Source organism: Elaeis guineensis, chromosome 1, assembly GCF_000442705.2.
Source record: "Elaeis guineensis isolate ETL-2024a chromosome 1, EG11, whole genome shotgun sequence".
Classification (NCBI taxonomy): Eukaryota; Viridiplantae; Streptophyta; class Magnoliopsida; order Arecales; family Arecaceae; genus Elaeis; species Elaeis guineensis.
In genome coordinates, this window is record NC_025993.2 from 167,030,984 (window position 1) to 167,054,998 (window position 24,015).

Below are 24,015 nucleotides of genomic sequence, written 5' to 3' on the forward strand. Positions count from 1 at the left end.
TTTTTTTATAATTTATAATTATAATTATAATTTTTTTTATTTTTTTTTATTTTTTCTCTATTTTTATGATATTTTTTTATTTTTTTAGGTATTTTTTTGGTATATTTTTTTTAAAAAATTAATTTGAAATGGGGAAAGTAATTTGAAATGTTGCTTTTTATTTGAATTAAAATTAAAATTTTTATTTTTTTAAATTTAAAATTATAATTTTTATTTTTTTCATATTTTTTTTATGATATTTTTTATTTTTTTTATTTTTTAGGTATTTTTTTGATATATTTTTAAAAAAAATTATTTTGAAATGGAGATTATAATTTGAAATGATGATTTTTATTTGAATTAAAATTAAAATTTTTATTTTTTTAAAATTTAAAATTATAATTTTTATTTTTTGCCCATTTTTTCTTTTTTTTATGGTGTTTTTTAATTTTTTATTTTTTTGAGGTATTTTTTTTCTTTTTCTGGATATTTTTTTTTAAAAAATTTTAAATAAAAATAGTAATTTAAAATTATAATTTTTATTTTAGTTAAAATTAAAATTTTTATTTTTTTAAAAATTAAAATTAATTATTTTTATTTTTTAAAAAAATAAATAATAAAAATCATCATTTGAAATTGACGTTTTTGAAAACGCCATTGTAAATGGTGTTTTCAAAAAAATTATTTTAAATGATAATTTAAATTTTTTTTTTTTTTTATGATCGTCCATATGGAACAGGGAGAATGATGATAGGGGTACTATAAAATATCATTTCAAATAATATTTTATAAATTTATGTTAATTTTATAAATAAATTAAAAAGTATGTTATTTTGATAAATATATATTTTTTAAATTACTTAGGTAATGAATTTGAAAAAGAAATGCGGTGGTCATTATTATTTTATTATTATTATTATTTAATAATAATAATAATAATAATTAATAAATTATTAATTTTAAAAAATAATTTTTTAAAAAATAATTTTTTTATTTTTTTCCCTTCACTTTCTCTTTTCCCCGCACGCTACAATCCCCCCCAACCCCCCGTTGCTCCGCCACCGACCCCTGGCCGTTTGCGCCACCTGCTGCACCGACCCCTGGCTTCCTGGCGAACCCGCACCCACGCCCTCCGTGGCAGCCTCCATCGCCGCCCTCATCCACCCCACCTCCCCTCCCGCCTACCGCTGCTCCGTGCCTTCAGCACCGCACCTCGATCCTCTGGTTGTCTGCGCCGCCCCGATCGCCCGCCCTGTTCACCCTCCCTCAAAAATAAAACCTGGAATCGCCGGTCCAGTGGTGATTTCGATGAAATCGTCATTTAGAGCGGCGATTTCAATTTTTCACTTCATCTGTCTATTTGGTGAGCTGAGGTAGCCGCGCGGTAGTTTTGGAAATAAGTTGGGGGACGGGATATTTTTGGAAATATATAATAAAAAAATAATAATAAAAAATCCCCTATACCCCACGCCTCTCTCAAACGTTGCGCCGAGATAGAGAGAGAGAGAGGGGTGGGCAGCCGGAGGAGAGAAAGAACTCCAGAATCGAAGATTTACAGCGAGTAGCGGCAGAGCGGAGCAGAGGAGGGGTCCTTCAAAACCCCCTCCCGGACGCCATGGCAGGAGTCAAATCGGTCGGCAAGAAACCCTGTGCAGCCCTCAGCGGCCCCAGAATTTCAAAGCCACTCTTCGCTTCAGCCTTGCTGATTCTTGATTCAATCTTGGTCTCCCTCATCATATGCTACGTCCCATGTAAGAGAAAAAAAGCTATATCTGCTCTCGTCTTTTCAATTCTGTCTCTTATTTAGTTCGTTTGGATCCGTTTCTAATGTTTTTTCCTTTATTTTCGTTTGCAACGCTTTCTTTCGATTCAGATACCAAGATAGATTGGGATGCATACATGTCTCAGGTAAAGATTCCGTGAAACGAACCTCAGTTTCATTAATTCTTTACAAGAAATTACGAATCTTGATTGGTGCCACCATTCTTTCAAGAAAGCTTGAATCTTGTTTAGAGATGATCTTTCGTTTCGGATCCTTCTGATGGTCGAGACATTTCGAATTTTGTTCAGCGCGTCCACTCTTTCCAAGAAAGTTAGAATCTTGGTTAGTGGAGATCTTTCTTTTCAGATTCTTTTGATTGTTCCGTATTGTGCGAAAGGCAGGTAGATGGGTTTCTTGGTGGAGAGAGGGATTACACGAAGCTGAAAGGGGACACAGGGCCTTTGGTTTATCCAGCGGGGTTTCTCTACATCTACTCTGCGATCAAGTTTATAACTGGCGGGCAGGTCTTTCCTGCTCAGGTGAAATATCGCGACATCTTGATTTTTGTTAATAAAATTCAATTTCAATGTTTTTTTGAATGTTTTCAATGCAAAATACATTAAGATAGTATGTGCTGAAATTTTCTATTCTTTAATAGCTCTTTAATAACGTGCATTATCTTCAGTTTCTTGGTTCACAATGCTTACATCTTTTCTCGTAGAACCTTCATAAGTGCTTTCTTCTTACACAAATGTCTAAAGTGTTGCTTGACGTGAAGCTTGATGTGAAGCAACGGTACTCAATACTGAAGGCTTTTGAAACCCTAAAATTGCATGAAAGTCGTGTATTCTAGTTTTCAGAAGTTTTTGGAGAACTGTTTCTGTCATTAGTTTGGGAATTCGATTCTAAGCATTCACGATTGTCCCTGAAATAAAACCGAAGTTAACTAATTGGCCAAGAACTTTGAAACAGAAATTCATTGTTAGAAAGAACATCTGCAGAACAGTCATTGTACACAATTACAGGAAAATAGGTACCGGAAAAAAAAGGCACATGCCACAAGGTGGGAATGTAAATAGGTACTTTCCCCGGTTTCTAATATATTCTAATACCACTTAATGTTCAAATATCTGTATTATTATAATTCAAGCTTCTTGGACCAGTTGAAAGACTCCACAAATCTCCACTTCGCACTTCTCCATACATTCTCCCTTTTCCTTTTTTGATGGATGAGCCCCACTTTCCTTTGTATCTCTCTTTCCAAGGGAGAGAAACAAGAGAAATTCACGAGCCAGAGGTGGGAGTTTATCTTTCAGGGCTTGTTTGGGATATCCAGCAGGATTGGGTTGGATTTCCTGCTGGATCCATGGATTTGGCAGCCTTTTTGGGTATAGCCCATATCAACCTAACACCCCTGCAGATTGAATTCTGCAGATCTCCATGGGTCTTTATTTCTTCCTGCAGACCGATAGACCCACAAGCGGGGATTTAGGCTGGGACTTAGACAGGCTCTTAGAAGATTGTAGACTGGGCGGACCAACAAGCTTGATCCCTACAGGATATTCCTATAGGAATACCCAAGCAGGCCCTCAGGTTATATTAATAACTTACAGAATCTTACATTATTCATGAATCACAATGTACGTGCTTTCTTTCACACATTTTTTATGTTTGTATCATTATTATCTTGAACTGAAATATAATCTCATCAAAGAAAATGTACAATATTACATTATATGACATTGAATTAAAATAAATGTAATACTTGCATACAAATTAAAATAACTCAACAACCTTGTCTAACCTGTCTTCTATACTCCCCCGCGCCCCATCCTATGTTCTCCTGTTATTTTGCCATTATTGGCACCTCCCTTAAGTTCTGCTGGTTGGATTTTAGTCACAATCTCTAATTGGGCCTTTGGCTATCTATACTCATTAATCATTGCGCATTGGGGGTTGCCTAGCTGTCATTCTCGATAGCCTTGGTGATTGTTGCTGTCTCTTGATGTGTGCTTGTCATGCCTTTATTCTTCCTAACCTAGCATTGATCATGGTCCTGTTTGGGATTGCTGTTGGCAGTAGAGTTTATGGAGCTTTTGAAAATAGAGCTTTTGAGAAGCAGAGCTTTAAGAAGTAGAGTTTTATAAAAAGCTATTTGCTGTTTGGTAACCACATTTATAAAGTGTTTTAGAACCTTAACATATATTTGGTAACTAAAATCAAAAAGTACTTTTGGTATGATAAAATGACAATAAAAGACATTATATAGTATTGTATAGTAGAGAATAATATAATATAATATTATATATTAAAATATTGTTATACTATATAATACTATTATCATGTAATATAATATAATTATAATATAATTTATAATGTAATATTAATATATTAGTTATAATCTAATGCAATAATAGATTATGATATAATATAATATAATATTATAATATAATTATATTATTATTATTAAAATATTATTATGTTATATTGTATTATTACAATTTAATAATATTATACTAGATTATATTATATGTCTATAACATAAATATTATTATATTTTAAAATATTATTTCATTATATAATATTATTATCATAAAATGTAATATAATATAATATATACTATAATATATTATTATTATAATTATGATATAATATATAATGTAATATAATATAATGGATTATAATCTAATCTAATAATAAATTATAATATAATAATATAATAATACTATAATAGATTATATTATATATTTATAATATTAATTTATTATTATATTATATTTATAGTATAATGATATAATATGATATAATTATGAGATTTGTTAGTGGATATTTTTGTTATTAAACAAAATTCATTTAAATCAAAACAGCTTTCCGACATTAACCAGAAAGTACTTTTGGGGGAAGCTTCAGAATAGAACTTTCCTCAAGTAGATCTTTTCAGTTTTTTAATAAAGTCAAAATAGCTTCTTAATTTTTTTACCAAACATCACTGTATCATTCCAAAGTGTTTTCTGAGGGATAGAAAGTGCTTTCTGATACTCCAAAAGCTTAGGCAAACAGGATCTAGGTCATCGCTGCCTTTTTCTTAGTAAGCTCCATCATGGCCCTAGAAGTCCATGTAGCCTCAAGGCTAGCCCCATTCCAATTGCATCGTCAAAGGTACTGATACAGGTTGTCTCAGTGTACTCTGGAAGATCATATCTATTTTAAGTTCAGATTTGATGATACTTTTAACTTTGTACTGAATATATACTGATGTTTTCGCTCTAATGTGTTCAACCTGGTTAGATTTCAGATCCGATGTCTTAGATTTGGATGAAGTATCTCAGGTGGAATTCACATTTGCTTATTAGATTTATTGTATATAGCAAGACAAGCCTATTTAGGTGTATTCTGGGCAATACATAATGCAGTCAATTGTGATACATGCCATGTGGGGGGGACCTTGGTATCATGCATTATATTCTCACCATTAAAGTTGCAAGTATGATTGAAAACAAATGCTGTAAATTCACAACCAATTATGTTCTAGAAGGATTGGAAGCTTCTATTGTCAGGAAACAAAAATATAAAACACCCTGACCGATGAGTTTCCATTACAAAGAGTTTATTCATCTTATTTTATCATTGGTGACTATAAAATACAGATGCTTGCATACTTTCATGCTTATGTATAAAGTTGAATAGCATCTAGATAGGGTAATGATGCATATGAAGACCACAGTTATCTTGCTATCGTGATTTTATAATACCAACTTATGAAGCAGTAATTTTTGAATATATACTATTTGAATGATATCACTAAAAGATCGATGACATCATCATCATCATTTGTTCAAATTGAAATAGGGAAACCCGTTAAATCTAGCAACTAAGAACCCAAAATAATACTTAGGATAACTGCACAAATTCTTATGCATCATGTAGATATTAGATGCATATTTATGTATACATACGCATTTCAAGGATAACTTTACACAACACACATTCTATTTTATCATGTAAATTTACTTGCATTTTATGTATATATACAAATTCTATACGCATATACACCTTGCAACAATCATTTTGCCCTGATGCTCGTGCATTCTTTACCCACCATTTGCTTCATGCCATATATTTTCAAGGCTTAACTCTACATTTTCGAAGAGAATGAACAGTATGCTTGTATGTTAGGACTGCTAGCAGCAATACATGGTCAAAACAGTTTTCTTTCTTTTCTTCTTTATCATAAACTATGCATAATCATTTGTTTAAGCCTTTAAGGTACCTTGCTATTTAATGTGTTAGATTGGATGTAAGATATATGGTACTGTCATTTGTAGGTCGATTGTTGGTTTAATTATTAAATATTTCTTTTGTTGTTTTCCAAAACTCTGGTTATGTGTTATTTTGTGCATTTGCAGATTTTATTTGGAATTCTGTACATTGTTAATCTGGGCGTTGTTCTGTTGATATATATAAAGAACGACATGGTAAGAAAATTTTTATTTTTCAAAACTCTGCTTATACGTTACCTTGTGCCTATGCAGATTCTATTTGGAATTTTGTTCATTGTTAATCTGGGCATTATTCTGTATGCATGTAAGTATGTATGTATATGTACTTATATAAAGAATTATGTGATAAGAGAATAGTATGAATATTTTTTTTAATTAAACAAAAAAATGCAAATGGCATTTAGGTTTTGCTCTTTGTTATCCTGCCTATCCTTGCAGCATGACAAATTTACATAAGCACATGAAGGGTGTGGTATGAGTAGATTGTTTGAAGTATTGTACGCTTATGTTTGTCACTTGCGCATCTTTTTGCTGCTTGGTTGATTTCATGTTTCTTGGATGTGTAGAAAGTTTATACTGTCTCTTAGCAAGCTGCTTCAACCTTTTTGATTGTTCAGAAGAGCTTATCAATTGAGAAACATCCAATGCATTCCTACTAATTAAATTAATTATTGTTGCATGTTTTTAATTGTTCACAAAGTTGATTGGTCGGGTTGGAGCAACTGTTGGATGAAATTGTGACATGCTAAAGCATCACTACATAGAGTGGTGATGTGTATTGTAATTTGTGAGGTGTCACTCTCTCTATCCAGATGTACATAGAAGGAGAGAGTTTGCACTTAGGATATTGTTCATACTATTTGGTCAACATGCGAAAAATACTTTCTGTTGTATTCTGGTTATCCTTGATCAGACATGCTTGCACAACTAGCACTCCGGATCCTGAAATACTTCCATTCTAGGAGACTCTGCTGTAATAGAGGACCGACAGCCCTCTTTTCACATACAGTCACAAACATATAACTAGCATTCCTGATCCTCAAATACCTCTGTTCTAGGAGATTGTTTTCTATAACAACAAACAGATGGCTTTCTTTTCATCCATTTGGCTGCCGGTTCAAGTTTATAAGTGGTCCATTTGATGGTTTTCTAAAGTCCTCTTTAATTAGCTGAATTATCTTTCACTACTTACATGCTTACAGATGACTAGATTATGGATGCCTTGGATTCTAGGCACACACATTGGCTACTAAATATTTTGGTTGAGATAACCTTCTGTGTATGTTGAAGCAAGTGTTTGTAGGCTGTAAAACGTTGAAGATGTCTCAGCCATTCTTTACTTTTCCTCTCAACATATGAAACTATTTTTACGTGCAGTATGTAACAGTTCTTTAGGTTACTTTTTTCTCTTAGTCGTTACATTCATTTTTCTTTGTGGCTATTGCAATTTTTGCCCCTTTCTCTTATTCATTTTTGGCTAGGTCTTAGTTCTCCTCATACTTGAATGACTGTGGCAGCTTCCATGGTGGGGTCTTGGGTTGCTATGTTTGTCAAAGAGAATCCATTCCATATTTATGCTTCGTCTCTTTAATGACTCTTTTGCGATGACCCTTCTCCACTGTTCCCTGGCTTTGCTTCTTTATCAAAAGTGGCATCTGGCTTTGATTATTTTCAGGTAATCTTTTATTTTATTTATTATATTGTCTTGTTGACGATTCCAGCAGCGTAGGGAATAAATCAACTAAATTATGCGTTTCTCTTCACATATGAAAATATTGATGCTATGATCATATTTTTCTTTTTTTCTCCTCCTGACCACAGTGGTGCTGTGTCAATTAAGATGAATGTGCTTCTTTACGCTCCCTCCTTATTTCTACTGATGTTGAAGGTATACTGAATAACTATAAGATATTGCTGTGACGTCTTTGTTTATGGTTTTGTATAGAACATATGACGTGCTTGGAAACATTTTTGATGCAGGGAATGACTATTGAGGGGGTTTTTTCTGCCTTGCTGGGTGCTGCATCATTGCAGGTACATGTGTGCGTGTCTTAGTATTGTTTATTCAAGTTAAGAAATTATGTTATACAACTTCTGCTTGCATGTCTTCAGAATTTGTTGGGGCACTGATTTTCGTCCTTCACTGGGAGTTTTTAGAGAATCTTAACACTACTTGATACTGCATTTGTATGCATGCTTTGTAAGTTTGTATAACTCGTGTATACCTTATACTGCAGAAGCATATTTAATTATTTATTACTATTTTCTACTGGTAGTGAGCAAACTAGATGACTATGATTAATTTTTTTTCCTTCTCTCTCTTTTTCTGCTTGCTTGGGGTTGCCCTTATAAATCATTCGTTACATTTTATTTTATTTGCTTGCATTTTCTAGCTATACCTTTTTGTTTCTTTCAACTTCTATCCATGTCAAAATTCTTTTCCTTATATATATATATATATATATATATATATATATGTTTGATCCTTTGCACAAATCTAAGCACCTATACTTATCAGGATCTCCTCATTCCGATACTTATATCATGTCTCCTTATAGCCTTCTGTAACATCATTCTCAATTAATATAACTCATTCGCTTCTTCGGATCTTATTCCTCATCTGATTTGTCTTGGTTTTACATCTTCATGTTTCCATCTCATGGGCTTGGCCTTTCTTTAATTCTTTGATCTTTTCCACTATATTTCAAGTGATTATTCGTGTCAGTTTGACTCTTTTGTTTTTGTGCTTTAGAGATAAATATAATTTTCTATATCACTTGTCATCTTCCTTTTTATCTAGTTTCTTTCCAGTTATAGGAGAATGTCATTGCACAGCTTCCTAGCTTTATAAGCTTGAATTTTGATAATAAGATAGGTGTAGTTACCTACTAAATGGCCTTTTAAGTTCAATGGAAAGCTCCTCTCTTTCTTAACTTGTTCTTGTGCTCCATAACTGATTTTTTTTGATGCAAGTTCAGAAACTTGATTTTCATTTTGGCTGGATAAACAAGTTTCATTCTCGATAGTTTTGGCTGAAAATCAATTAAAATCAGAGGAAATATAAATAACTAAACAGTTCAAGTTAAACATTGTTGTATGGTATATTGTATGGTTTGGGGATCTTAGATGTATCATTTTGGTGGTTTTGCTCTGAAACAATGTTTTTCCTTGAAATATATTATTAAAAATATTTTAGGGTGGAATGCATCATTTTACTATCCAATAGGAGTATCATATAAGACAATTTACTTGTTAATGAGATTTGAGTTTCAGGATAGTCAAAGGTGTGCCAAAAATATTTATTTTAATCTAATCTCTTTAGAGACTAACCCTAAAATGCCTCCAATCTATTTTCAACTCTTGTAATTTAAGTCTCATCTGGATAACGTGCTTGCCAACACATAAAGATATAAAGAGGTGACAAAGAAATAGCAAAAATAGCTCATATATGCACTTAATTTGTACCATAAGTTATTTCTGCCTGAAACTTTGACTGAACCTGTTTCCAATTGGTTTCCGCTAAAATCCAAATGTTTTTATTTTGGTATTGGAGTGTGAGATGAAACCTTAAACTGTGTTTTTGATGGGAGAAGGATTATATGGTGGTAATGAATGATGACAACTTTCTGTATTGCCCAGCATTTTGGCCATGAAACGTTCTGGGCCTTACCGTATGCCTTACAAAGCATTGATTTAATTCTGGAAAGGCATGTACTGTTCACAGCTCTCTAAAAGAACCTCTTCGCTTCGTACTGTTGGTTCTAATTTCATGAGATATGTACTTTGTCCACCTTTCAATTGGTGTGTACTTGTGTACAATATCAGTATAATTATATTAACTATCACATGGCCTCTCATTGACCATCAACTTTCACTTGGGACTCATTTTTTTTACTGTTTGCTGAAATAAGCAATCCAATCTTGAGTAAAAATATTTATGATCTAGTAATTGCAATAATTGTCAAACTTTAAATATGTATGAAATAACCAATCCAATTCTTGCTGATATCTTAATACCTGTTACTTGACAGAGTAAAAATCTAATCATGCACAAGATGTAGGTCGAAACAGTGCAGCATTCTTAAATAAAGTTCTATAAGATTTCTTATCCATGTGGCAATATGGTCGGTAGCTTTGTAAATATATATTCTATGTTTATTTTGATATAATGAGTCAATCTCATTGAGGTAAAAACCTATTTAGAGCCTGAGATTTGTAAATTGATTTTGGCAGGCTTTATGGTTTAAACAAGGTCTGTGGAACCGGAATCGGAATCTGTGCTGGTCAGTAGCCAGTACGAGTCAGTATGGGTCTGTATCGAATCGGACCGGACCGGCGTGAATCGACACAAAAAAAAAGGGAACCGGGGAGGGGGAAAAGAGAGAGAGGGGAGGGAGAGGGAAGAAATAGACACCGACAGTGACCACAGATGGGCCCCCAGTGCGCTCGAAGGACCGCCAAGGCCTCCATTTTTCGTCCGTCAAATCATGGCCAAGAGAGAGATAGAGGAGGGAGAAAAAGAAAAGGATGGAGAAAAAGCCATCGGAGAGGCTGCCGGATGGTGCAATTGCGGCCTACGGCGCCGCGGGTGTGAAACATGGGCGATCGTCCCTGTTTCATGAGATTTTTTTAAAAAAATCGCGATCATAGTGAAGCCAGCACGTCCATTGCCGACTTCACTGTCTCTCAAGTTTTTTAAAAAACTCTTAAAATAGTGAAGCACCAACGTCGTCGCTCTTTCTCTCTCCTCTCTCTCTTCCTCTGTTTCCCTCTCCTTTTCGTGTTCTGATTTGCCCAGCTGAATCATTTTGGTTTGCCGTCGGTGCAGCTCGGAATGCCATGAATCATCCGGTTCGGGATGGTTCAGTGAATGCTAGGTTTAAAGATTCTTTCTATACTAGCATATAACCTGTGCTTCGCAGCGGTGGCGGAATTTAGCTGAAATCAAAGATAAAATTTAAAATATTTTATCAACATATAAATTTTTCATACAATATAATATATAGTATTTTTATTAACTATCAAACTAATATCCATATAAATCTTCATCTTCCATAACCTTCTTCATTTAAACTGGAAATACAAATACCAAAAAATTTATTAGAGTACTATTGAATTGAGAAGGTTCTATAACAAAATATAAATCAAAATGATTGAAGAAATAAGCCATAATATTTGAAATTAAATTATGTCCAATGAAATAAAAAAAAGAAGAGAAAAAAAAAATTGAGGGATGTTACCGGTTGTGTTCGGCGATTTTTTATGAGATGTTTTTTTTTTTTGAAAAAGTTTGGTATGAATTTGTTTTTCAGCACCGGAAATAATAGATTTTTGTTGAAGATGAGATGAAGAAGGTTCGGAGCCAAAATTTTTTGGCAAATTATCAAGCCTTGATTCACTTTCTGAAAATATGTTGGTAACCTTGAAATTGTATATGCTATCATTGAAACTTTGTAGACTGAATATAATCTGAAACACGTAAGTACTATGGAGGATGTTTTCGATAATAACAGGTAGACTAAATCTGTCATATTGTGTCCATTGTAAAATTAAGTGTTGGGGCATCAATTAGTTGCAGAGTTAATTTTCCAAAAATTATAAAGATCATTGTACCGGTTTTATCTTTAACAATAATATCTTAAGATAATAGATATATTAAAATTTTCTAATAAAAAATATATTCATTTTAAGTCAATAAAATATAGCATTAAAAAATATATTACAACTTTACCATTGTATAGGGGGCTAATCATTTTTATTGTATTGATTGTATTGAAAAGAATCACCTTAAATCTATACTGCAGTCCTGGAATGGTAATATATTTTATGTCATCGTCATAGGTGTCAATTAATTTTAAACTTACCTTACAAGTAAATTTTATTTCTAAAAAATAATTAAATAATTTAGAATTTTTTGCATATGCAAGTTATTGGATCTAATGAAATATCATCCTGCATCTGCATTATTACTAACCCAACCCTAAACTAAATATAGTTGAACCAACAATATACTCAAATCCAATTTAGAGAAATAAACAAACTCCATATTTTAATCCAACCTTGGCCATTGATTTTTCATGCCCAATCTCTGGTATAACATTAAACCGATCCAACCTAGTATGTCTCAAGCTGACCCAAGCCCTTAAATAGAGTATTTATTATTAAATATTAAATCTTAAAATTAATCAGCAAATATAATCCATGATTTTAAATTTATTTTTTTAGATATCAATATTCTAATCCAAATACATATTATGTGCGTGTGTGTCTATATATATGTGTATATATATATATATATTATAAATTCATACAATCAAAAGTATCAACTTTATTTATATCGATCTTTGGATATTTTTTAGACCATATATATACTAAATTTAAGTATTTTTATAGATTTCAACTAGCACTCAACTCCCGCGTTGCTGGGATTTAATTGATAATAATGATAACATTTTACATTAAAGATTGCTCTCACCAATAAATCCCATGATGAGGTTAAAGGATCTATGAGAGTTCTTTCCAAAGATGGTCTCTCAAAATAGTGAAAGTTGCTGTATTTAGTATTATTTTTTTATTACACTATTTATATTTTTATTTTTTATTTAAAAAATATAAAAAATAAAAAAATAAAACTTGACATGTGGCGTTGCAGAAGATTATCTTATAACCTTACATGTCAATACGGAATGTCATCCTTAATATCTGTGTATTGCTTTACTATTATTATATAGATATAGGATCATAAGCTTCATTTATACTGATCTTTGGATGTTTTGCGGACCACATTAAATTTAAATATTTCTATATATTCTAATATAAGATCCTAAAATTAATCTTAAAAATCCAAAAAAATATTGTTTTTGATGTAGTGTCATCCAATTAATACTATCAACTATTTTTTAAATTTTCAATATTTTTAATCCATGTGTAATAAATCAAAATATTTCACATGTTAGAACATAAATTACTAAAATTCATTTAAAAAATCCAAAAAATCATATTAAAATACAACACATAGGCTTGAAAGTGCAATGGGCCAATCCTACATCTAATGCTACAATTTGGGCAGATTTTTTTAGGTACCTGACCCATCCCAAACCCAAATAGGATCCATTTAGCAATGTGTTATAGAGTTTGGGATGGATTTGGAATTTAAAATTAACACCTATTCAGATTTGGGACTTGTCCCTCGGGGGCCTCTTGATTATATATATATTTTATAAATTTATATAAAATATGTAAATAATTGGAGGATGAGAGGATTTGAGCCCTAAATCTTTGGATGGCCTAGCTACGACCTTTATCAATAAAATTGTATCTATTTTTAAATTAATTAATATTGTATGTATCTTCTTTGGAGTCTTATATATAAATACCCAACACAACACCCAAGCTATTGTCTAAGCTTCCCTAGTCGGCCGCTCCAAGCCTCCCCGCCGATTGAAACTCCTAAACACGGAAAAAATAGAGGAAAAATCGGGTAACCACTATCTTAATCTTTTTTTCTTGGTAAAATTAAATGATAGTATTTATGCCCTTTAGTCTCATATATATAAATACCCAACACAAAACCCAAGCCATCATCTAAGCTTCCCTATTTGGCCACTCCAAACCTCTAACCCGATTGGAACTCCTAAGGACCGAAAAAACAATGGGAAAACCATGGGAAACATAGCAAAAATCAACAAAGAAAAAAAGGAAAGATGGAAAAAATTGAAAGATAAGACCTTTTCCCACAGAATGATATTTTTATTTCTTTTCATTTCATTCTCTTGTTCGGAGATTTATGGGGAAGGAGGACACTTGAGGGAGATTGGAGGGGTTTCTTGGGTTCCGATTGGTGTTTTGTGGGTTTTTGTGCAAGTTGTGGCGGTGTGAGTTGGTCCCTTGAGGTTTTAAGAGCTTAATCTTGGTAGAAGCATGATATTTTATAGGGCTGGGGATTTTCCATCGAAGGGATTCTTCTTTGGCTACAAAATTTTCAATTCATGGTTCTCCTGGCTACAAAATTTTCCACCATAGAGGATCCACACTTTAGAGGGCAAAAAAATCTCACCATTCTTTTTTTTTAAACCGTGCATAGGGGAGTTCAAAAGCCGCCACGTCTCGAAGGGGAGGCTCTGAACTCCCCTTTAATGTTTTAGAAGATGTTTTAGCATGTTGTAAACCTCAGTTTTGTCCATGATTACTACATTATTGTGGATAATTTAGCTTTATTTTTCGCATGCATTGTTTTCACTCCTCTAATAGAGAATTAGTTACCTTATTTCTTTTACACTTTCCTGTTGCTAAAAAGGTTAAGTGGATGTATATATCTACCTACCTGACAAGTTGCCAAAGTGATAAAGTATCAAGTTTAGAAGCATTTGTTTCCATATTTAAAAAAACTAAATAAAGTTTTGTTTGTTGAATAATATGCAGATTCTTTTGGGTTTGCCTTTCCTGTTAACATATCCGATTGGGTACATTTCAAGAGCCTTCAATCTTGGACGCATCTTCATCCATTTCTGGTACATATCGAGCTTGAAAGTTAACAGTTCTTTGTACAGCATATATGATGTTTCTTTGAAATCTAGAACTTACCCAATAATAGGGATGTGAATGAACCAAAACTCATAGATGGCTCAGGCTTGGCTCAACAATGGGCCTATTCAAGCTTGTTCCTTCAGTTAAATAGGCCAAGGTCAAAATCTATTTTTAGGCTGGCTTGTAAGCCAGCTGAGCTTTCATACAGCCAGCATGCAGAAATGATCAGGTTTTGAAGCTAGTTTTGAGGCTCAGCTCATTTACGTGTCTCATCACTTAGCTTGAAAAGCTATGTCTGAGCATCTTGAGCTGAAATTGACAATATTGCTTACATGATTTAAATGAGCCTTAACAGCTAGTTCTGGATGTTCGACCTATTTGTAACCTTACCCAAAAGTAGTCTAGATTTCAAATAGATCTAATCATAACTCATGTACAGTACCTATCAACAAGGCTACATTTCCATCAGTGTCCATGTCTCTCCAGTATTGGCATGCCAGGTACTTGTATGTTGGAATGGTATCACAAGATGCACATATCAAGTTGAGTAACCAATAAGGGCATGATAGGTGATTATGAAACGCTTGCAATTTTCTAACCATATGGCATTATGGCTACTTTCTTTTATCGTCATTGTTTGCTCCATAACATGAGAAGTAACTTTGTTTTTCTTGAATTTCATGCTTTAAGGACTTGATGTTTGCTTTTTTGTCATCTTTTCCAGAAATTTTTTTTTTAATTTTTAAATTGCTTATTGTGGCCATCTGACTATCATCTTTTGTATATTTTCTATCTAAGCTCAAATTTCTTGTGAGTCACATGTTGTCCATCAACACTAATATTTTATCTTCTTGAGGGAGGAACTATAAGATTCCTATTTGCATCTGGATGTTTTTGATGCATGAAATATGAACATGGGTGTTCAACATTTGGTTACTTCTTGAGCTTAAGAAGCAAGTGTTAAAGTTAACTATGCATTATTCTGCCAACAGGGGTGCTTGCCCATATGCATACACAGGTTATAAATTGTATTACAAATGACTAATGTTATAGGAAAAATATATGCTTGAGTAAATTGGATACTTGACTCCATTGGAACATCAAGTATCACTGAGGAGGTAATTTCTATGTCCAGAAAGTGAAAACCTTGCTCAGTTTCTTTCATATGACATTGAAATGCAGGATGTTATTAATGATAGCACAGTATTGGTGTTAGTTGTATTGTCGTCTACATAGTGTTCTGATATTTTATTGCAAGTTGGGTTGGTGATATAATGATGGCTCTGGTTGAATCAAGTATTGATTACTTGATTGAATGATCTCCAGGCATAAGTGAAGGTGGCAAACATTGTAAGTAATGGAAAGTGAAAAAGCTGGATAAAGACCTCAATGGAAGTGACCTTTTAAAGCTCCTTATGGCTTATGGGATCTTTCTAACCGAAAGGAAATGAGATTCCGTGTTTGGGTTTGTTCTAGGTCCTGAGCCTTTTGCCATGCATATTATTCCACAATCTTTAGAGGAGTAAAAGGACTGATCATGGTAAAATTAAGTTTGAAAGAACCCAGAATGCTTAAGTCTTTTTCACTCACAAAACATTAAGTTTTTGAAACATGCTTATTATTGATCAAGGTTTGATATAGCAAGTATACATCCATGTGAATAAGAACATGGCATGCGGTGTACTTTAGAGGTAGTTATTATTAGAGGGAGGATTCATGGAAAGGGCATCCAGAGCTTGATAGTCCTAATGATTGATCTTTGGTGCCACATCTACTAAAGACACCTTGCTCCTACTCATCAGCTTGCTTCCTAATCTTTGCCACCAACTTTGTCATAAGTCAATCTTAGTTTAAGCATGATTCATTGTTTTATCATTTTCTGATTCCTTGTGTCATAAATTCTTAATTTAGATTCCTTGCATCTTCCATTCATTTTTTGAGCCAAAAAAAAAAAAAACTTCTTTCGTATGGAAATGGTATAAGTTGCCAATTGAGTTTCATACCTTGTATTGCATGTTATAATTTCATATTACCACTTAGTTGTTAATGAATGCTGTCATAAATTATGTAGGCATGCTTGCATGTATTTATTTATTTATGTAGTTATTTCTTTTGCAATTTGCACTATGTTGATCTAGATTTTTTCAGCCACTCAAAATGATCATTGCTGTTGAAAGCTCCTGTAACTGTTTTTTCTTTTGTTTCTTATCTGTAGTTTTTCTTTCTCCAAGAGTAATTTGAGCCCTCAATGGGAGATACATGTCTCTGATGTGCATACTTATCATGTGGAGTTTGATCCTTTGTGAGATGATCACTTCATTTTTTTTCCAGGTCTGTAAATTTCAAATTTGTTCCAGAAGAATTTTTTGTATCCAAAGAATTTGCGGGTGTTTTGCTGCTGCTTCATCTTACCTTGCTTGGAGTGTTTGCACATCATAGATGGTCACTGTGAGTACACAAGCCTTGATGATTGCTTATTTTCATCATGAGTTTCTTTTTTTTCCCCTCATGTCTTATCTAATTTTTGAGTATTTATGCTGTCACGTACCAATATTATTTTATCTTCACAAGTAATCTGGGTTTGTGACTTAAAAATCAAAAAACATTTTTTGTCTGGTGTAAGATCTGTCATGATATCTTGGTATCGCATATATATAACAATTAACAAAACAGTTTTTTTTTTCCTTCATTGGTAATTCTTCTCTTTTCTCTGATTTATATAATATTTCTAGCATCTGGTACCAACTTTTCTTGCTGTGGTCATCTTTTCTTTATCTCAAATGTGCAAAATTAATTATTTAATCTGTCATCTGATACTCATTCCTTATGCAGAATTATCTTTACTTGATCCTTGCAACTATATATGTATTCCTGAATGAATGAAAGTGAAATGTATATGGTGCCCCTTTTAAGTAGTTTTCTTTTTCCTTTTTTTTTTAAAATTTATTTTTAAACACAACCTGTGTGTGCAACATACCTGTCATGCAGATATGTCAGGAGGAGATTGCGGAACATGTTGGTACGCAAGATACTCAATGCAATCTGTATGACAAAAAACTGATTTCTGGAGTCTGGCATATTCTCTATCTTCCTCTGACATGCTGCAAATGCAGATTTTATACTTACCTATAAGAACAGCTTGACCCAGTGACAATTAGTTCTATGCTACCATCTTTGAATATATTGAAGCATGACTCATATTAGCTCCATGTTGTCATTGGACTTTCAGACAGCTTAGAATATACTGATAGTGTCAGGCAATGGCAGGCATGAAGGAGGACTTTTCCATCTGTTGCATTCAAGACTTAGTAATGCTGTATCAAGACTCTTCTCTATTCGACAGTTTCTTTCATGCGAATCAAGATACAAAACTCTTAGTAGAGAACGTAAGCTTGGAGTTCTTTAAGATAAAGTTTATAGTGTGACCACATTTAATTTTGGTTAGTGTTTTTATAATCTCGTGAAATTGAAACTAAATTGCTTCTGATATTTACCCAGATATCACAACAGTAATGTTTGTTGGGAACTTCATCGGCATTGTGTGTGCTCGATCTCTGCATTACCAATTCTATTCATGGTAAGCATTGCCAAACCAAGATTCATTAATCTATCATAAATTTGAAGACAACAGTTTAAACTTTATAGTGCAGCGCTTCTGTGAATACTGATTGTAATGAGTGAAGATTCCCATGTGTATACCCATGATATTTATAATTTTCAAGTTTCATCATTTAGATATATGGAGCAAAGATTTATTTGTCAGAGGCAAAACTAACATTTGTTCTTGCTTTGATACTTCTGCACAATTTAAAATTATCATGGCACTAGTATTTTGTTTTATTCCTATCCATATTTTAAAGTTGGACCATTCATCAAACCAAAAATTGGATGGGATCACAGATCACTAGTTCAACCATCAAGTCAACTAGAATCAAACCATGACATCATGATGATGTAATAAATATATTAATTATTAATATATAGATTAGATCAAAGAAGTATCTAAATATATAATAAGATATAGAGCTAGATTTGGCTACACTTAAGTGGATCTCCACTCAGATCCGGCCAAATCTAGATCAGACAATGAGGGGTCTTATATTGATAATCTGAGCTGTTGAATGTGATCTACTAGCTCTAAATTGCTTACATATTAAAATTATGTGATTTGGAGACCATTAGCCTATGCATCAAGTGGTCAAAAAGTTGGCTAGTTTAAATAATACAAACAATACATATTTTTTTCGACCACTTGATGTCTTGGCTAGGGATTTCTAAATTATATGATTTTTAGTATGTAAGCAATTTAGAGGTAGTAGATCATATCCAACAGCTCAAATCATTGATTTGAGATCCCCATCATTTGATCTAGACCTAATTGGATGAGGGTGGAGATCCACTTGAGCATAGTTAAGTCTAGCTCATAAAATATATATTTATAATTATATAAAAAAGTCAAAATTTTCTAGTATTCTTCTAATAAGTTCCAACACTCTTTACAATCATGTAATATGGCAAAATTACATATTTTATACTTAATTCAAGTTTCATCACTTAAAAATGAAGTTATTCATGAATATTTATAATTTTTTATAAATGAATAAATATTATTATACTACCAATAATTCAATATGTCTGTGAAATTCTAGTGACCAACAAAATAAATCGAGCCCTATCCTAATCCCTATTAAAGGGAAAAGAAATATTCTAATTCTTGACTTCTTTGTTAAAAGAACTAAAAAAATCATGAGCATGGGTGCTTCCATCATGCCAAGTGGAGGTCAAGGCCTAGCTCTATTCAAGCAAATGTGGATAGTGAAAGGGGTGGGTAGAAGGGGAGAGGGAGGGAAAGGTGCTTTGTTCAAGTGCTTGCCATCTACCATCCTCCTACGAGCTTGAGGACCTAGCCTCAAGGGTCAAAATGCGAGAGGGGCTGTGAGAGAGAGGGCGGGGGTGTAGGTGGTGGCACCATTCTGGCCTTTATTAGGGGTTGCCAATGGAGTCCAAGATTGTGGCTCTTGAGGGTTATGTCCACTGTGGTGGAGGGATAAAGAGAGGGTGTGACAGAGTCCCAGAGCAAATGCCATTGTTCACCAAAAGTCGTTATTACAAGAAGCCAAGTCCGAGTGCGACAAAATTTTCGATGAATCAATTGCCTGATTTGATTTGAATAATTGTTTGCGAAAGAATGCTATTCTCAAACTATACTTCAAGTTGTGTAATCATAAGGTTAGTGGCCATTTGATTATTATAGAGGGAAGTAAAATCTCATCCAAGTTAAATTTTTTCAGCACATAACCTTGAAACCAGACAAGATTTCACTTTGTTCCACCATCTCATAGTATACAAACTAGATCATCATAAAAACATCTTTTGCATCCTTCACTATAAGTGTCTTACAAGGCTTCCTCCCTACACTAGTAGTACAACAATTTTTTGCTACTTGAAGTCCTACTTGAAGATACACAAAATGTCTCAAAGTCCCTCCGAAGTGGTAGCCTCACTATGTACCCACAATTACTTCAAATCTTTTAGTATTCTAGGTCAAGGTTTGCTATACGGATCAATACCATATTGGGCATGCCATACTGGTACTGAATCTATACGCTGTCTCATATTGTACCAACGCTTGGTACACTTTACTCTCTTACCATATTGTATACAAACATTCTAATAGGATGGTGCCAATATGGGTCCTGAGACGGTAAATCTTGGTCTAAGTTAAACAAGCACTCCACTCTAAAATATAATAAATATATAGGTGAGCTACATGGCTCAATATGTAGCCAAACATATCAAATAATATAAAATAAGAAAAGATAAAAAGATGAAAACAATAGGAATCAATACTTGTTGAAACTTGAACAATTACGAAAAGATGTCTTATGAAAGTTATTAAAATTTAGTGCATTTATTAATGTTGTTCGTAAATTATTATACACTGAACAGTCAATGCTTATCAGTGTTGGGGTACCACAGTCGCTGCCGTATATGTCCTTTGTAGAGGAAGATGAAGGGGAGTGTTGAGAAACTCAATCATGCCCTCTTCCAATTGCCCAACTCAACTTAATAAGTGATCCAAAAACTGTTCAGTTCATTTAACTTGGGATGAGTTCTGATGAATTGTCGGTTTGACGGGAAGTTCATGTGGTTTTAACAAAATATTCTTGTTTTCTACTGGAAGCAGTTTAATCAAAATATTCCAGTTTTCTAGTAGAAACAGTTTTAGGGGTTTGTGCAGACTGGAGACCTTACTGATTATTTAACTGGTTCAACCAGCCAGTCCTGTACGTTAAAACATTGATTCCTACTTCTCAACAGTGTTTACATGCAACTGATCAGGCTTTAATTTTGATAGGCATTAATGTGAATTCTTGTGGATAATAGTGAACTTTTCAAACTACAAGAATGTTTCGTGGTTTTATATCATGATTTTATATCTGGCAGACCCACGTGGTAAATTCTGACCAAAATCGTGGCAGAGAAGTTTGACACTAGATTTTTTTCCTCCCAAATTGCGTTCATGCATGCAGAATTTTAGTTATAAAGCAAATTTTGAACCTAATTTGGTGGCTAATAAAAAATTAATGCTGATCACTTACTAAGATTTGAATTTGAGGTTAAGTAGGTCATGTTGTTCGGTCATGCAATGTTACAACCCATTTTTCCAGTTTGGTATAGTTGCGCATTCGGGTGCAGATTTGGTACTTGGTACTATAAATATGTATCTGGACTTTACATGCTCAAATGATAAACTAAAAATAAAAATTCTAAACACAATAAATACCGGATATGAAGGATGTTGTGCCCAAACTTGTTGCTGTTTCTGATCATGGATTGGAAAGTGTCTCATATTATAACTGTGCCATTTTGTGTTGGCAAAAATTTGTACATTGTGCCATATTGTGCTAAAGTTGGCTTGTATTGGAAGAAACATATGATACATTGTTCACCTCCTTTATTCTATATTCCTCTATAATAGTCTAGAATTCTCCCATCAGAACTACCAAGACCTTGGAACTAATTTAATGATGGTTCATGTACTTAATAATGATCTTCTTCTCTGGAAAAATTATCATCCCTCTGTTTACAATTCATCTGTTTTTAATGCCTCTTAAGAATAGCTGTAGCACCAAACCAAAAAAAAGGGATCAGTCCCTCCATCATGGCTCTTCAATACTGTAGCAATCATGTAAGACCCCACTTCAGAGTTCAGACCCTGTTCTGCTACACCTCTAACGCCCACTCCTGCAGGTGCCCCAGTTCACCCCAGCCACCCACCCCTATACTCATTACTCAATTCACAACCCAAACCTAATTCCCAAATCTGATACATAACTAAAGCTTGGTTATTTGTTACTGGCTCCCATAGAAATCAATTCAGATTGAAGTTTGAAGACCATAGGATCTCTTCCTAATTCCTGCTACAACCCCTAATTAAATAATTAATTGTACTAGATTGCGATTGATAATTTATTGTATAAATGAATATATTCATGTGGCTCTTCTCATTAGTTAATGTGTGAGTATCACATACTTAGGGAAGTGATATAAGATATTAATGTTGAAATAATTGTTGGGCCTGACATCTGGCTGTGTATTGCTTACCACTTGCTAACATTAGTGTGGGTGACTTGCCCTAAATTGCAAAAGTATATGGCTTTTTGTTTCAACTTTTTTTTTAATAGGGATTGTGCTTTTTTTCACTCCATAACATTTATCTGTATGCTTAACAATTACATCCTATTTTTCTGCATCCAGGAAAATTGGTTTTCAAAACTGCAATCCTAATTTGTTTTGTTCAGGGAATTTGATCTTTCTAAATTGTTACAGGTATTTCTACTCTTTGCCTTTTCTTCTATGGAAGACGCCTTTCCCTACTTCTCTCCGGTATGATGCTGAGCACACTTACCATTATTAGTTTAGTTGTTTGCTTTTTCATCAAGAAGCATCACATCTCAGTGATTGCAGAGTATGATCTGTTCTAATATTTTTAGCTTTGCCATCCAGGCTTGTTCTGTTTGCTGCTGTGGAGCTCTGCTGGAATATTTTTCCTTCTAACTTTTATTCTTCTTTATTATTACTCTGTATACATCTCTCCATTTTATGGGGCCTCTGGATTGCCCCATGTGAGTATCCCTATGTTGATGGAAAACCATCCCAGACAAAGCAGGAATAACCTCTTTCATGATGACAGCCAAGTTGTTGGTCTTCTTTAAGCCATGCTAATTGTATCGCAATTCTTACGAAACAACAAAAACCTGTATCACAATGCAATTTTAGATCTTGACTGAATAGTTTTGATGTCCTGCATTGTTGAGGCTGTTCCCATGCTTGTAATGGAAATGATGTTTTACCTTTTTCTGTTAACTGTATTTCCATGTTTGAAACAGCAAGAAAGGTGCTTGACTGCAACTCTTGGTCTGGAAAGCATGAGAAACTGATTCATGGGCAAACTTTATCTCACCAATGGTAAGATAATTTCCAAAGTGAAGTTTGTAATTATCCATGGGGACTTCCCCCTCCTACCTTTGGCATTTTGGTTGTCCTTTAGGCAACCAGTGACTATGAAGGAAATATTATTATTTTTTTTTAATTTTTACTTTCTTATTTTTGCAGCACGTTTCATATACTCTCGGGAAAGTTCGGTCTTCCTGGACAACTCCATCAGTTTCTGATATCAGGGCTGATTGCGTGAACCCTCTTTGGTAACTGGTGTTGATTTTTTCCTTTTAACTGCATCAAGTGAATAGTGGACCTAAGATGAAACTAACACTTTGTCCTATGTCTGCAAAGAGGAGTTTCATTGATGACTGGTGGTAAAGGTCTGCTACTGGGGAGAAATATCCACAGATACTTGGTGCTTTTGATGGAATGTTGACGATCTTCATTTTCCTGAACCGTAGAATTTATTAGAGGCGTGCCCCTTAAATCTTTAAAATCACAGTAGGCCACATCATGCTTGCTATGGTTGCATCATGCTTTGCTAAGACTGATCTTGATGATGGCTGTTGTATATTTCCAGATCGTGGATCATCTATTCCCCAGCCAGTCGGCCAGCTTCTCAAATAAGTTTCCACTCGCATTTGATGTGCGTGATTTGCCATGTAAGTGATTGATAAAAACACAATGGTTATCCGAGTGGTGTCCATGTTCCAGGATGGGTGCACCATGGACATGGATGTAGGGTAGCATGCTGCATTAATTGGCTTAAAAAAAGATTATTCGGCTTTAAAATTATAATAATTCTTCGCCTTCGGGTAGAAGTTTGTATTGTGAAAGATAATGTCCATTTCACGTATAATTGGACTCTTAGGGGGCAAACCACTACCAAATTTTTTTTTGGTCCTTGTGTTGTTTAGAAGTCTAGGTTTTTTTGGGTGTTTTTTTTTTTCACGGATCAAATATATTTTATGGATCTTGTATAAGTATATCCATTAGAGTCAGAGAACAGAAATAAGGACGCCA

General features: G+C 33.7%; 1 protein-coding gene across 1 annotated transcript; it reads left to right on the plus strand.

The window, feature by feature from the left end:
* Window positions 1-1,067: 1,067 nt before the first annotated feature.
* On the plus strand, window positions 1,068-22,922 carry LOC105060271 (dol-P-Man:Man(5)GlcNAc(2)-PP-Dol alpha-1,3-mannosyltransferase). Its single transcript, XM_029260504.2, has 13 exons — window positions 1,068-1,730; window positions 1,853-1,887; window positions 2,143-2,280; window positions 6,148-6,216; window positions 7,539-7,696; window positions 7,843-7,909; window positions 8,002-8,055; window positions 14,443-14,531; window positions 16,879-16,995; window positions 17,815-17,933; window positions 18,046-18,124; window positions 22,381-22,437; window positions 22,558-22,922. Exons 1-13 carry the CDS (start codon window positions 1,595-1,597, stop codon window positions 22,724-22,726), a joined length of 1,287 nt encoding a protein of 428 aa, XP_029116337.1. The 5' UTR covers window positions 1,068-1,594; the 3' UTR covers window positions 22,727-22,922.
* The last annotated feature ends 1,093 nt before the right edge of the window (window positions 22,923-24,015 follow it).

Bases quoted from the DNA above. Each gene is read 5' to 3' on its own strand.
- LOC105060271 (XM_029260504.2), top strand. From the start codon at position 1,595: ATGGCAGGAGTCAAATCGGTCGGCAAGAAACCCTGTGCAGCCCTCAGC. The intron at 2,281-6,147 runs GTGAAATATCGC...GTGCATTTGCAG, and splicing joins GGCAGGTCTTTCCTGCTCAG to ATTTTATTTGGAATTCTGTA. The intron at 6,217-7,538 runs GTAAGAAAATTT...TGACTGTGGCAG, and splicing joins TATATATAAAGAACGACATG to CTTCCATGGTGGGGTCTTGG.